This window comes from Sprattus sprattus (genome assembly GCF_963457725.1).
Source record: "Sprattus sprattus genome assembly, chromosome: 1".
Taxonomy (NCBI): domain Eukaryota; kingdom Metazoa; phylum Chordata; class Actinopteri; order Clupeiformes; family Clupeidae; genus Sprattus; species Sprattus sprattus.
Genome location: NC_137920.1, coordinates 56,441,817 through 56,456,523, shown reverse-complemented (window position 1 = coordinate 56,456,523; position 14,707 = coordinate 56,441,817). Strand labels below are relative to the sequence as shown.

At 46.0% G+C, this 14,707-nt stretch overlaps 1 protein-coding gene across 1 annotated transcript in view; it reads right to left on the bottom strand.

Moving 5' to 3' along the window:
• pdlim4 (PDZ and LIM domain 4) overlaps positions 1 to 14,707 on the bottom strand; it is a 30,241-nt gene that overhangs the window by 10,221 nt on the left and 5,313 nt on the right. Inside the window, exons 2-3 of the mRNA XM_080833996.1 lie at positions 13,707 to 13,858; positions 4,094 to 4,178 (exon numbers count right to left, since the gene is read on the bottom strand). Of these exons, the coding sequence (XP_080690122.1) occupies positions 4,094 to 4,178; positions 13,707 to 13,858 (237 nt within the window). The remainder of the gene's footprint in view (positions 1 to 4,093; positions 4,179 to 13,706; positions 13,859 to 14,707) is intronic.

Genomic DNA, 14,707 nt, shown 5'->3' with positions numbered 1-14,707 from the left:
ATTATTATATGCTCATTTGTAAAGCACTTTGAGACAATGTGTTTGAGTTGTGCTCTTTAAATAAACTTTCCTTTCCTTGTCTTTGTGAAGAGAAGCATATGGCAGGTCTACTGGGTAGTTTTTCTGGTACCTGTCTTATAAAAGTGCCAGGTTAACATTAAAACCCCACATCATTTCCCCCTCGCCTTTGAAGTTACTCTTAGAGCAGCAGAGAGATACAGTAGGATTACATCCGTAAAACAAATCTGGACAGCCATGCGTGCATTTTGGACTCATGCAAGTGGATGTTGCTGGTATCCAAACAAGGACATTTATGATTGTACTGTTTAAAGTTGACAACTTTGTGAGTGTGCTACTTTCCATATCTTATCTAGTTATATCTGAAGATAAATCTCCTGGCAACTTTATCTTATTCTGCAAACATTCAGTTGAGTTGCTGGGGGGCTTTCTCTTTTTTCATGATTAAGGCCAACAATTCCTCACACCTTCCCATCAAGACACAAGGGAAGAGAATGCTTTAAACAAACATCTCTGTCTGAGGAACACCAAATGGTGTGTTTTGCTCAAAACTTAAAGAAATAGAAGTAGAAGAAGAAGAAGAAGAAGAAGAAGAAGAAGAAGAAGACAGGTATTTATGAGGCCCCACCCTGTCTGCTCGTAAATCTAAAGGCATGTCAGATTTCACTGACCCGTTTCACTGTGGTTGCCAAGCATGGCCCCTGGTTCAGGGTGACTGCCTGCCGGGCCCCGTGCTCCGCACCAGAGGAGGAGCCTGGCTCATCTGGCAACCGCAGGGCTTCTGAATAAATCAGGACTAACGAAAACCTACAGTTATTAATAAGGGCTACGGGGGAAAGAGGCCAGATTTACAGCTGCTGCCGCTGCTGACTGTAGGCCCTCTTTAGTGAGGTCGGAGGAGGGGGGCCGGGGAGAGAGAGAGGGTTGGAGGGAGGAGTGAGAGGGAGCGTGGGGAGGCGAAAGAGGGAGGGAGGGAGGAGAGAGAGGAGAGAGGGAGGCTAATTGAAGTCATATGGCCGCCCCCTGAGTGCAGGCTGTCCTACTCTGGTCAGGTCCCCCCTCCACCCTGACTCTCTGGGATCCCTTTGGAGAGGGAGGGCTGCTCTCATGCTCCTCTGCACTCACTGCTAACCAAACACAAACACACACAGCACAGGCAGCTTAGCACAGGCAGCTCAGCACAGACAGATTATCACAGACAGATTAGCACAGACAGCTAGCACAGACAGCAAAGACAGCCTAGAACAGACAGACAGACAGACAGCCTAGCACAGACCGCACAGACAGCTTAGCACAGACAGCTTAGCACAGACAGCACAGACAGCCTAGCACAGACAGCCTAGCACAGACAGCACAGACAGATTAGCACAGACAGCTTAGCACAGAGAGCACATACAGCACAGACAGCCTAGCACTGAAAGCACAGACAGCACAGACAGACAGCACAGACAGACAGCACATTCAACACAGACAGCCTAGCACAGACAGCACAGACAGCTTAGCACAGACAGCAGGGGAACAGATCTGTCTGGACTAGACCTGACCCTGAGCTGGTGTACATCGGGTCGACCTGTTTCAGAGTCTGCTGCAATCTCTCTCACTCATGTATGTGTGTGTGTGTGACTGTGTGCACCTTGGTGTATGTGTGTGTGTGTGTGTGTGTGTGTGTGTGTGTGTGTGTGTGTGTGTGTGTGTGTGAGGGGGTCTGTGCAAGTACATTTAGGGGCTTAACTGGTGGGGCTGCTACACTCCACAGCTCCCCATCCATCTCTGCTCCGTGACCCCCTTGTGTGGCTCCGCTGCGCTGACAGAGAGCTGGCCCGCTTCCCCCCGATCAAAACAATAATCTCCACACATTAAAGGATTAGCATCTGGCGGTTAATTAGCAACCCCCAGGCCCACTTGAGACAGGAACAAAAACACAACCAGGGAGATCACAGCTCAAAGGAGGAGTGACGTTAGCCTAACTGTGCTGAAACGAGGGTGAACTTGCAGTGACAGCCTTCTCAGCGTTCAACTTTTTTGCACAGATGAAGAAATTAAGTGAATCAATGGGCACCCCCTAAAGATGAGAACAAACTCATAAAAATACCGTTTCATACGGAGATGTCTGCATCTGACAGTAAAGGAAGAACAGCAGGGTAAGGAAACCGGGAAGCATCGGATGGGAATATTGGAAAATCAGATGACCAAACTGACCTCAGTGATGGACTTTTAATGCCAGATTTACGAGTAGTTACTTTAATTTACCAATGGCAACTCATCAGTCAACTCTAGATTTATATACTACTACTCATGTAGTAAATTAAAAACGTGTGACTTCAAAAAATGTGTAGATTTAAATGAGGTGATGTGAGTGCCTCTGAAAGGCAGCCAATGATATATGAGTGAGTTCTCGGAGGAGCGCTGACTTGTTCCATTCATAAAGGACCTCTCATTGCTCCCCTATAGTCCTCCTCAGCGAACAGGAATTCCAGCTAATGAAAAAAATGGCGGTCCCCAGCTATGCGTTGCCCTGTGCTGTCAGATGTAATAAACGCCTGGAGAGAGAGCTCTCTGGCTGAGTGACCCTGCTTGGCTCTCCGTCGTCGGTGAGGCCAAAGCATGGTTGGTGACGTGGGTCCTAAACGCTTCCCCCTAATGCATTCCCGACGTCCACGCTTTTCCCCATGCCACTGCCGAGGCCGCAACTGGAATTTTACAACGGCGGAGGAACAGTGAATATCTCAAGATGTGTTTTTTATGGCTATGTACACATGTGCACGCGAATTCGCACATCACGGATGTCAGAGTGGATTTGGGGGGTGGGGGTGGGGGGGGGGGAGGTGGGTGGAGTATTCTCTTTATCATGATGGAAATCAAATGTGTGTCTGTGCAGAGAGCAGATGGGGGGAAGCAGCTTCAGAGGTAAACACCGATCCATTACTCGTGTCCATCCATTACTTCCTTTCAAAAAATCAAGACACTTTTAGATACTGATGTAGTGTGAGGAAACAGCTCACCAATTCCACGTGTCATTTCCTGCCTGTCCAGGGAAGGGAATACTTGGGAATTCCAGGGTTGTTGTCATGGTGATATAAGTATTTATTCAACAATGCTGACAGCTGAAAGAGGAGCTGTGCAGGAGCCAAGTGGAATGAAGCGATTCTGTATACGTGAATAGGAATTTGTGCCAGCACACGACCTGGCCACAGATTTACTGAGAGTTAGAGAAGAGCAGAAGGGAGCTAGACAGGCAGGGCCCTTCATCAGCCTCCCCCACTGACTCGGAGACGCAGACCATACATCGTCTAAACTAGCTCACATGACATGAATATCAGAGCATTGTGAATGTAAACTGCATTGTGTTTCCTTGGCTCCAGTAAGGCCTGACCATGGAACCTAATGCGTTGGAGCCAGACTCACTACCAGGGGAACTATGAGATACGACCGCTAATCTCGCTCTTGGCTCACATGTTTGGTGCTGAAGGAGTTTACATGAGTGCGTCTCTTGCACTCGCTCGCCTCGCTCACACGAGCATGGTAGTGTTTGCTGTACAGATGATCACAGACCCCACACATTACAGGGTGAAAACGCTTCGATCTAAACAAGGCACGGTTCAAAGCTGTGATGAATGATGTGAAATATTGAAAACTGCTGTGGGCCTCCAACATTGCTTTACTGTGTGTGTGTGTGTGTGTGTGTGTGTGTGTGTGTGTGTGTGTGTGTGTGTGTGTGTGTGTGTGTGTGTGTGTGTGTGTGTGTCTGTGTGTAAGTGTGTGTGTGTCTATGTATGTGTGCAGTGAATGAGACCATCACCAAGACATCACATCTGCATGTTTGCAGAGGACAAAAATAAATCACAAACTTCATCACTCGAAATTACTCATTTTTCATAACAGGCTTTTGTTACCAATATTACCAATATTACAAGCAATGTCTAATCATAATCTGTAAAATCAATGATTAATGAGTATTCTGGCTTCCAAACAGGTCTTGGCAACATTCCTGTTCATGGTTTCAGTTACTGCTCGGATATGGGAAATTACCGTAGCCTCGTCTTTATGTGAAACAAAAGAGAAATAAGGGCAGTACCTGTGAATCGGGTTCAGAGGAGACGGAGTACGGACTCGTCTTGCCATCCTCTATAACAGCTGGAGACCAGGCCTTGTTTTCAGACCTGAGGAAGAAAAATAAAGAGATGACTGTTAGACCAGGGGAGACTGGAATAAGGAATGCGGTTAATCTCTCCCGACTTTTGACCAGGCGGATTTCCAGGCATCTTTGTTGTGTTATTATGACTTCATTTGGAAGCACGGTGGCACTGACTTGAACATTTTGCTAATTTTGGTTGACATTAACGATGAGATCTCTATGTTTTGTGTTCATTTGGTTCACATTGTACTTTTATTCTGGTGGGAACAGCTGTAGGCGCCTTAGATATCATCTTCCACCCTTAATATTGCGCTGATCTCAAGGCCTATGGCATATCAGGGCCGGATTGATGCCATGTCAGGGCCGGATTGATGCCATGTCAGGCCCGGATTGATGCCATGTCGGGGCCGGATTGATTTCATGTCAGGGCCGGATTGATGCCATGTCAGGGCTGGATTGATGCCATGTCAGGGCTGGATTGATGCCATGTCAGGGCTGGATCCATGTGAGATCAGGGTTGGATTGATGCCAATGTGCACTGCAATCTTGGATTCTGACCTGTCACTCAGGTCCTGTTGGCTGTAGTTTTTCTGTTATTAAAGCTGTGACTGGATATCTCTGCAGGGCACTGGCGCTGAGCACTGTGGGTACTGACAACATTTCTGAAGAGAGCGAAGAATTATGGCTTTTTATACGGCAAGCCACAGCCAAACAAACAATGGAAAAGCAGCTGGACTCGCTTTCTTAAAAATGGCAAAAAGAAAAGTGATGAGGATTTGCTGACTAAACTTTGATTTTCCATTTCAATGGCAAAGAGTTCTTCAAATCGTAGCGGTTAAAGTGTAAAACACACACACAAACCCACTGCTGTGTCGTCAAAAACTTCTGCACTTGATGACTAAAATTAGTTTTTCCATTTCAATGGCAAAGAGCACTTGGCACAGTAGCAATTAAAGCATAACACAGAGAAACCCAAAATGATGTTGACAAAAATGTTCACTAACCACAAAATGTCAAACAATATTGGCTGGTAAGTGAGGACTAAGAAGTAGTGGTTCTAGTTTCTGCACAGAAAAACTACTATAGAAAGCTAAAAGGGCCCCTCTGTCTTTATGCGAAAGTCAGCTTGGCTTAACATTGGTCCGCCTGTGAAGCATGTTAAACCCCTTCCTTAAAAGATCACTTAAGGTGAGAGTGACGCAAGTAGCTCTCAAAATTAAATTTAGTAAATACGTTTATATTTAACGGGACATTCTTCACATTAATGTCTCCGTGTCACAGTGGAAATGACAACATCCATACACAGAACACATTCTCTATGTAGACACGTGGTTTAATAAAGGCACCATTATACAAACAATCCACTCAGTTCCCTCTTACTCAAAACACTGTCAACATCTGCTTATACCATACAAAAATATGCTTTGGGTATTATGAAACAGATCTGCAACAAGTTCTTAAATCAAAGATAATTACCGGAAACTATTTTACTGTAATAGCAAGAAAATGTATTTTATAACTCTGTAATAAAAGCATGACTACGACATCATGAGAAAGATTCAAAAATATATACACCTATTTAGCTCAAGTCATGAAATGGAAACTAAGGAAATAAAATCAAAGAATGCTTCTTCAAGGCCCAACAGCTGTTAAATGATCCAAACATAAATATCACATATGAAAACCATACGTGCTCACGGTAACATGCATTTCCCCAGGATATTAAAAATGGCTGCTTTTGATGCAATGCACTTAATCACAGGGCAGGAGCTGAAAATTACATGTTATCTCAAGTGCCCTACAAAAACAGGGCTGCTGAGGCAGTGTGTGTGTGTGTGTGTATGCCTGTATGAGTGAGTGAGAGTGTGTGTGTGTGTGAGTGTGTGTGTGTGTGTGTGTGTGTGTGTGTGTGTGTGTGTGTGTGTGTGTGTGTGTGTGTGTGTGTGTGTGTGTGTGAGAGTGAGTGAGTGTGTGTGTGTGTGTGTGTGTGTGTGTGTGTGTATGTGTGTGAGAAAAATTGTATGAGTGTGTGTGTATGCCTGTGTGAGTGAGTGAGAGTGTGTGTGTGTGTGCTTGTGTGAGTGAGTGAGTGAGTGAGACAGTGAGTGAGTGAGTGAGTGAGTGTGTGTGTGTGTGTGTGTGTGTGTGTGTGTGTGTGTGTGTGTGTGTGTGTGTGTGTGTGTGTGTAATTGTGTGAGTGTGTGTGTGTGTGATTGTATGAGTGTGTATATTAATGTGTGTGTGATTGGGTGAGTGTATGCGTGTGGAGGGGGTGGAGGGGATGCAAAGGACCTTTCCAAATTCTTGGCCAGTTGAGACACATGTGTTGAGTGTTGCTGGCTGTGCGTGTGTGTGTGTGTGTGTGTGTGTGTGAGAGAGAGAGTGTGCGTGTGCGTGTGTGTGTGTGTGTTTTAAGTGTGGCTGGCTGTGCGGGCGGTCACATCTGCCACTGAACGGGAAAACAGCCAGCATCCCCCAAAGGTCACATCCATGACATCAGCTCTGGACTGGACAGCCATTGACAGACCAAAAGGCCAGACAGACAGACAGAAAGACGGAGGAACAAAGCGTCAAAGCTCGTCTTGAGCCGTCTGCCAGCGGCCGGTCCCTCACACCTACGTCGGCACGACGACCGGCTGGCCGGCTGGGGCACAACAAAGACACCTCTGTGTGTGTGGGAGGACACTGGGGGATGAGGTCATCAGCCATTAAAGTGGCACATGGGTGACTGGGCGAGGCCATGCTGCAGACGGAGCAGCGGGGTGCCAATATCAAAGCCAGTGTGTATGTGTGTATGTGTGTGTGTGTGTGTGTGTGTGTACGCGCCAGTTAGTTAAAATGGGTTTGTGTGTGTGTACGCCAGTTAGCTAAAATGGGTTTGTGTGTATGTGTGTGTGTGTGTGTGCTTGTGCGAGAGTTAGTTAAAATGGGTTTGTGTGTGTGTCTGTGTGTGTGTGTGTGCATGTGCAAGTTATTTGAAATAGGTATGTGTGTGTGTGTGTGTGTGTGTGTGTGTGTGTGTATGTGTATGCGCAAGTTAGTTAAAATGGGTTTATGTGTGATTGTGTAGTGTAAGGTAGTTAATATGGGTTTTTGTGTGCGTGTGTTTAGGTGAGAAAGAGTGCATGTGTGTGTATGTGTGTGTGTGTGTGTGTGTGTGTGTGTATGTGAGAGAAAGAGAGAGAGAGAGAGTGTGTTCGTGTATGTATGTATAAAGTCACACTTTAAAGACCCTTCAAAGACCCTGCTAAGGAACGACACAGAAATGAAACAGGCTCTAGCAACGCTGAGTCTCCCTCACAGGTAGAAACATTGGGCAGGTTCATATTATTTCTAGATGAATTTCACTCTAATACCTCGGCCAAGCCTCCTAAGCCTCTTAATCACCCACGCCATTCAGTGCTGAAACCCGAGAGCCTGCATAAAGACACAAGTAAGAACAGAGAAGAGAAGAGAAGGGAAGGGATAAGGTGTGGGCCAATTGCACACAGCCATTCATCGGGCATGAAGAGGCACATTGTTTCCCACCTTTCCGGTAGCCCAGTGGACCCTGTGAGTTTGAGTCAGCGAGTAGGGAGGATTAGACTCCAGTGCCCCGCCTCTTGTCTTTAAGACTGGGGAGAACTAAAGAGTTCCAGTAAGGCCCACTCACTCACCCATACAGCCTGTGATGTTTAAGACTGGGGAGAACTAAAGTGTTCCAGTAAGGAGATATTTAGGGTCTTTCCGCATATCAATACAGATTCACTGACAGGCATGTTCATGCGGTTTCACATGTGTCTTCGTAGCAGGTTCTCCTTAGACAGCGGATGTGGGAGAGGGCCAGCGAGGGCCTTTGTTCTCAGCTCACAGACAGACATTGGAGCGGCAGCGGCAGCAGCAAGTCTCTTGTCTGCTGGAGAGTGGGGGGCAGAGAGTATATTGTGCGCCTATGGTTGGTGAAGATCAATGGCATGTCCATGGCCACAGCCTCCTCCCTGGCTGTGCTCCCCCTTTGATGTGTCTGTTATGACCCATGGCCCATAGCCTGCATGTGGGGAGAGGACTCTCTATGGCCCATAGCTTGCGTGTGGGGAGAGGGCTCTCGCTGACTTTCTTCCTCTTCTGCCTTTCACTCAGTGCTGGCCACGCCGACCTTCCTTACCTTCATTCATTCATTCATTCATGTATTCATTCTTGGGTAATTCAGAGTCAGAGGTTGTTTACTGGGATACTTTCTCCCTCTTTTTTCCCCGCTGTATCCTCTACCTCTTACTCTCTCTCTCTCCCACTCTCCTTCCTCTCCCTCTCGCCTATCTCTCTATCCCTGTCCCCTCTCTGTCTCTCTCTTTCTTTATCCTCTTTTCCTCTCCCTCCCTCCTCTCCAGGGTCGGCTTCATGACTCACCGGACCTCAGGGACCTGGCAGCCCAGTGGGACTCTTTCCGACAGCGCTGACGACTCACGGAAACCCCTCCCCCCCCGCCCCTCATTTTTCTCCCTGGCCTTAGAAACTACCAGCCGAGACAGCAGCTCAGTCTGAGTCTGAGACACACGTGGCCAGGATCAGGGTATTACATCTGCTCTGTACAGCACATGACAACTCCTGAACTTTAGATGTTTCTATTTAATTATATTTTTTGTGTTTCTGTACTGCATATATACTGCATGTTGATAATGTTCTATGTTGATCCATACACCAAAGAGAATTCCTAGTACACTGTGTTTGGAGAGTGAATCAGTCTCTTATTCATCCATTCATCCATCCATCCATCCATCCATCCATCCGTGCATCCATCCATCCATTCGTACGTTCACGTAGCATGACTTTGGAATATTCCAACCAGAACAGGTCAAGATCCATTTCAGAGTCCAGTTGATATCTCCCCACCTCCACCACCCCCTCTCTCTGTCTTTTCTTCTGTCTTCATCCATCTCTCTCTCTATCTCCCTCCCTCTCTCTCTCCTTCCTCGGCCTTATGACTCATCGGGCCTTAGAGGCCTGCCAGTCCAGGCGGACTCTATTTGACAGTCCCGGTGCCTCACAGAAACGAATCACCCTCGTTTGTCTCTCCGTTCTCAGGAACTACCAGACTTAAACCAGCCCAGACCCACTCTAGGGTCCATCTGCTATCTGAGACTTGGTTAGGGAGGGCAGGAGGGGGCGGGGAGGTTGGGGGGGGTGGATGTGTGGTTAGTGGCACCGGGGAACTAACAGTCCTAACAGCTGTTCCACGTCTATAAAGGGGTTCCAGGAGTTGAGGATTTACTAAAAAGGCAGAGGAGTAGGGCCAGGCTGTCATCTCTTCACCAACACCTTCACCAACCTGAAGGGAGGCCACTGTGGTCGTATTTTCCCTCAGACAGGGATTTTGATTAAACAGGCAGTTCTACAAAAATACAACCAGGGCGAGAAAGGGGGGGGGGGGGGGTTCTGGGGAGGGGAGTGGGGGGGTACTGCATACTCCCAGCGAAATGTGAGGTCTTTTGGAAGTGGGGCAGACCAGGCCAGGCTATGCAGCAGAGTGGTGACCTCATGTCTGTTAGAGCTGAGATGAGTTAATCGCTCTCTCTTTCTCTCTCTCTTTCTCTCTTTCTCTCCCTCTCTCTCTCTTTCTCTCTCTCTCTCTTTCTCTCTCTCTCTCGCTCTCTCTCTCTCTCTCTCTCTCGCTCTCTGCTTCAAACCAACTGCTGTGTGACAAATATGTTAATCATATCAACACATTCCTCTCAGCTGAGGCATAACCACTTCCAAACTCAACTCATCCTCCCATGGGCTGTGTAAAGAACGCGCTAAATATGCAGCAGAACCCAAAATGGCACCGTCACCTGGAAATGATGTCACGCTCACGGAGACTCATAGGCGAGTCCAATGAGTCACTCATACTAAATAACCTCGGACCCCTCAACCTCCAGCTGATTAACATCTTCCCTATACCCTCAACTTACATGGAAGGAATCGGTGGATGAATGAATGAGTGAATAAATGAATATCCTAAAACACTTTACACACATGGTTGGGGAGCTCATCTCACCGTCACTGTGCTGCTGTTATGTGATGTGTCATTACACGATGTGAAGGTAAATTAAGCTTGAGGACCCGAGACCAATGAAACAGATTTATCCTGTGCAAAATGATCCTGTGTCCGCTGTGGGAAACATCTGTGGGTCAGTTACGGACAGAAGGCGAGTCTGAAAGGTGATGCCTCTGAGTGAGGGCAGTGCATTCTGGGTACATTCTTGCTCTCAGAAGTGCCTGGAGCTTGAGTGCATTCATTGTAATTTTGGGTCAGAGCAGATGTGTGCACTCATATATTTATCCAAAGACAGCAATGCTAAATTACAGACCTCTCTGGCTTGACAGTTTAAATCTTCAGTTGTTTGCAACATTGTGTTTGCCCACTTCATGTCTTTGTGACACACAAGGTACAGGCCATAAAACTTCCTTAAAATAGATGTCAGACATTTTGTACATATTTGTGACATACTGGTTTCACCTCCAGTTTCATTATGCCTTTTCCCCCCCTAAGAAACCAGACAAAAATGTGCAGAAAAGGAAGTATACAGTTCTTGTATTCACAAACTTGGTTTCTGTTTTTACTGAGGTGATATGAAGATAAGATTTGAAGGAGTTGACATAATCGTATTAAACTGTGGGGGAGGAACTATCTCAAATCTCTGTGTGGAGAAGTGTAACCTAATACTACGCCACAGAGGCTGAGTGTAATTGAATATCCAGCCATAGGCACAGACCAAAGTGGAATCTCCACCGCTAAAGCCATTCCAATGCCCAAGTGGATTCCTCAAAATCCTGCCCCCCCCCCCCTCTCTTACCCCCACCCCCACCCCCTCCCCCCACTCACTTGCCCTCTCTCTTTCTTTCTCTCAGAGCTCTTACCTTATATTTGTTTTTCCTTTCACTCTCCACCACATCATCTGTCACCATCACTCCATACCATTACTACTGATGATTTATCAAAGATGATGCCTAGTACTTGCTAAAAAATATATAAAACAGAAACAAACAAACTTGCAAACACTCATCTGCAAGGACCCGTGGGTGGGTGGGCGGGTGGGGGTGGGTAGGTGGTACCACATTTGTTTACTGTGGTTACTCCTGTTTTGTGTGAAAAAAATAATAAATGTCAGACCATTGTACGGTCTACTCCTGTATTGCTTGATATATGCTTTGTGGTCTGATCAATAAACACATTATAAAAAATAAAAAAACACTCATCTGCAGCTCAGTATAGTTTTTCCTAACAATCTGACCAGCACACGACCTGAAGCGGGCAGCATAGCACCTCCCCGGGCATGGCTTTAGCAAATAGTGCAGGGTACAGTCAATAAAGGCTTATCTCTGAGCACCTCAGCTCCATTTAACTCAGAAGAACGGTCAAAGACAGGTTAGTCATCGTTCGTTGCACGAGATGAAAAACCCAACAGAAGATAAAAGCTTGTTTTGCATTGGGAATGGTGTCATCAGGGCTGACATCATCCTGTTATCAGGCTGAAGTCTAAAGGGAAGATATGATAATGACTTAAACTAAAAAACAAGCTATGACCTCATCTTTAAAGTGGTGTTAGCAATGTGGAAAGGTTTTCATAAACTGCTCCTCAAACGTGAATGAATTTCATGGGTGAGAGTCACAGAAAAGCGTGCAAACTAGGGTAGTAATCACACTTTTATATCGTTCCTTTATATCCTTAAAGAGAGAGCAAAGAGTTCTTAGAGGAGTCCACTGCCAGCCAGAAACTATGCCTTGTGTTGTGGCTTGTAAAGGAAATGGAAGGAACTCCCAAACCTCTGTCCAGCTTCTCACTCAAACTTGGCCTGCTGTGTACTCCGATATATTTATGGCTCCTGGGTGAATCTACCACTTAATGTCCTGAGCTGATATATGGACAGGCTCTGTCCAGGAAGCTGGCCCAGCTGAGCTCCGGCGGCTCGTTCTTAAAATGCATACCAAAAATGGCAAGGCTCCTGTCACTGTCAAAAACTCCTGGGGAGGGACATGAGGCCGTGGGCTTCCCTGTAATCACTGTGTGCTTCTTGATTCAGATTTTTGCTGAGGGCAAGCATGTGTGTAAGCGTTTCATTTCCAAACAGCGGAAAATTTCCCTTGAGAGAAAAAAAAACAGAGTTTGATCCTGGGGCACGAGCTCAGATTGCTGTGGTGTTTTATAATTCCATATTGTCGTCATCAACCATATCCTGGCTAACAATGTACCTATTTTTCACGCCAGAGACCTCGAATCTCTCTATTGGAAACCTTCAGACAGTCAAACATTCCATTTCGGCACCATTCCAGAATACTGAGGTCCAAATGGAACAGTCTGCTGTTTAGACAGATTATTTCCGTTGGATCCAAGAATTCCAGTGGCTCCCAACTTGCCTCTATTATCCCTCTAAACAAATGTGTCATCTCCAGAGTTCCTAAACAAAGACTAATACACCAGCATGAAGAGTGAAAACACCATGTTTTGTAACTAATCATGTCTGGCTGGACTCATTTTGGTTCCCGTCTGGAAATCAATACATGATGCGTATAGGCCATGTGGGAAACTGTTGTTCCACAAAGCGTACAGACGGCAGAATGACTACAAGCGATCCAGCTACTTGATCATGTGAGATTTATAGATCAATAAAAGGCATCTGAAAAGCATTGTTTATTGCCGGCGTCTACAGTACTATCCTCTAAACCTTTGTCACCCTTTCTCTTCCCCTCTCACTCTCTCCCTTCCGCCTGACCTTCTTTTCGTCTTCTGCACATCATCCCAGTCTGTGCAAAACTTGCTGTTGTCCGAGTCAATCTGAAGATATACAGCACATCACTTTCTATGTTTTTTCCTTGATCCGCTACTTGTTTGCTACTTGCTTGCGTCTGTAAAACAGTGTCTGTGAAACGCTTAAGCAAAATGACAATCGTGCTTAACATACGGCAGACTGCGGCCGAATAACAGCCGTGGGGAAATCCTTTACCAACCCCATTAATTTGTACACTCACCTGTCTTCACGTTACATGTGAATATGTACATTCACCTGTTTTCACGTTACATGTTAATATGTACACTCACCTGTCTTCACTTTACATGTTAATTTGTACACTCACCTGTCATCACATTACATGTTAGTATGTACACTCCCTCTATTCCATTTGCTCCCTTATCTGACACGAAAACTATCAAATGTGTCGTCATAAAATCGCTGCCTGCCATTCTGCTCTTTTGCTTTGAATGGATGGAATGTAGAAGTTTTATATATCGAAATATATCAAACACGTAGTGATTACAAGCAGTGGAATATATCAAACATGGAGGGATTACTAGCAGTGAAATATATCAAACACGGAGTGATTACTAGCGTCCACGTTACTAGCGGTGAAGAGTCCGAGTGGGATTGGGCCTTGATATTCCCACTCATGAAACGTCCCTTGACCAGTCAGAAATTAATAAATTCTTCGACCGGCCCTAACTGTTGCATAAATAACGTACACATCACTTCCTCTGTGTGTGGATATTCAGTGTGGATCCTATGGATACAGTATAAAGAGACAGGGGGCCAAGGGGAGTACCTGCTGATGTCCAGGACCAGCTGGTCTTTGCAGGCCTTGATTCTGTTCTGGGCCTCCATGTGAGTGAGGGCGTCTGTGCTCTCTCCATTGATGGCCAGGATGGTGTCTCCAGGGGACAGGTCTCCCAGCGCTGCTTTACTGCCAGGTGTTATCTAACAGACACACAGACAAGTAAAAAAGTTACACATAAGCACTGCGGTTGCCAGGACACGTAAATAACAACAATGTAAGGCAAGGCAAGGTTATTTATATGGCACATTTCATACACATTTGTATGGCACAAAGCAATGTGCTTTACCTGAATAAGAGCAAAAGGAACATCCAAAGGAACGATAGAGGCCAGAAAATATATTTAAATGAAAGTACAACACATATAACACATAACTCCACTAACAGACATGGAGAAGTAGTCTCATTTCGCCAATTTTAATCCCTTTCCATTTAAACACTATGTTTACTAGTAGAGGCAAATGCCTGTGACATGCAAAGTGGCATCATTTTATGTTATCTGTGTTATCTGACCACCTGGGTTAAAGTGGTTTTTTTTTTGTCTCTGACGTGAAGAATTCAAATGAAGCTCTTCCCTCAAAAGTATACACTGACTCTTATGGTGGAGTTGGCTCTGCTGGCTCCAGCATGCGGTACCCCCTTTCCAGTGGCACTGAACTGCATCTCGTCTGCTCCGGCGGCTACTGCCTGTTACCCCTGCACAGCACACATCACAGCGCTGGACACTGACATGGACAAATCCTATGGAGCAACCTGTGTTAAAGTAGGTGTTGCTTCCAGCGCAGAGCAATCGAATCAAGTCTATCTAAAACCTTTTCCTGACGCAGTGTACACATTAGTGATGCTACCCTGCATTAATTAACTCCTCTTGCGCTACTGAGGAAACATCTATGCCGCTGCCAGTGTCATTACATCCAACCGTTGCCTATATCTTAACACGCAATAATGGAAAGCTTGATGCTTGACCCACTTTGACACGGACAAACCCGTTG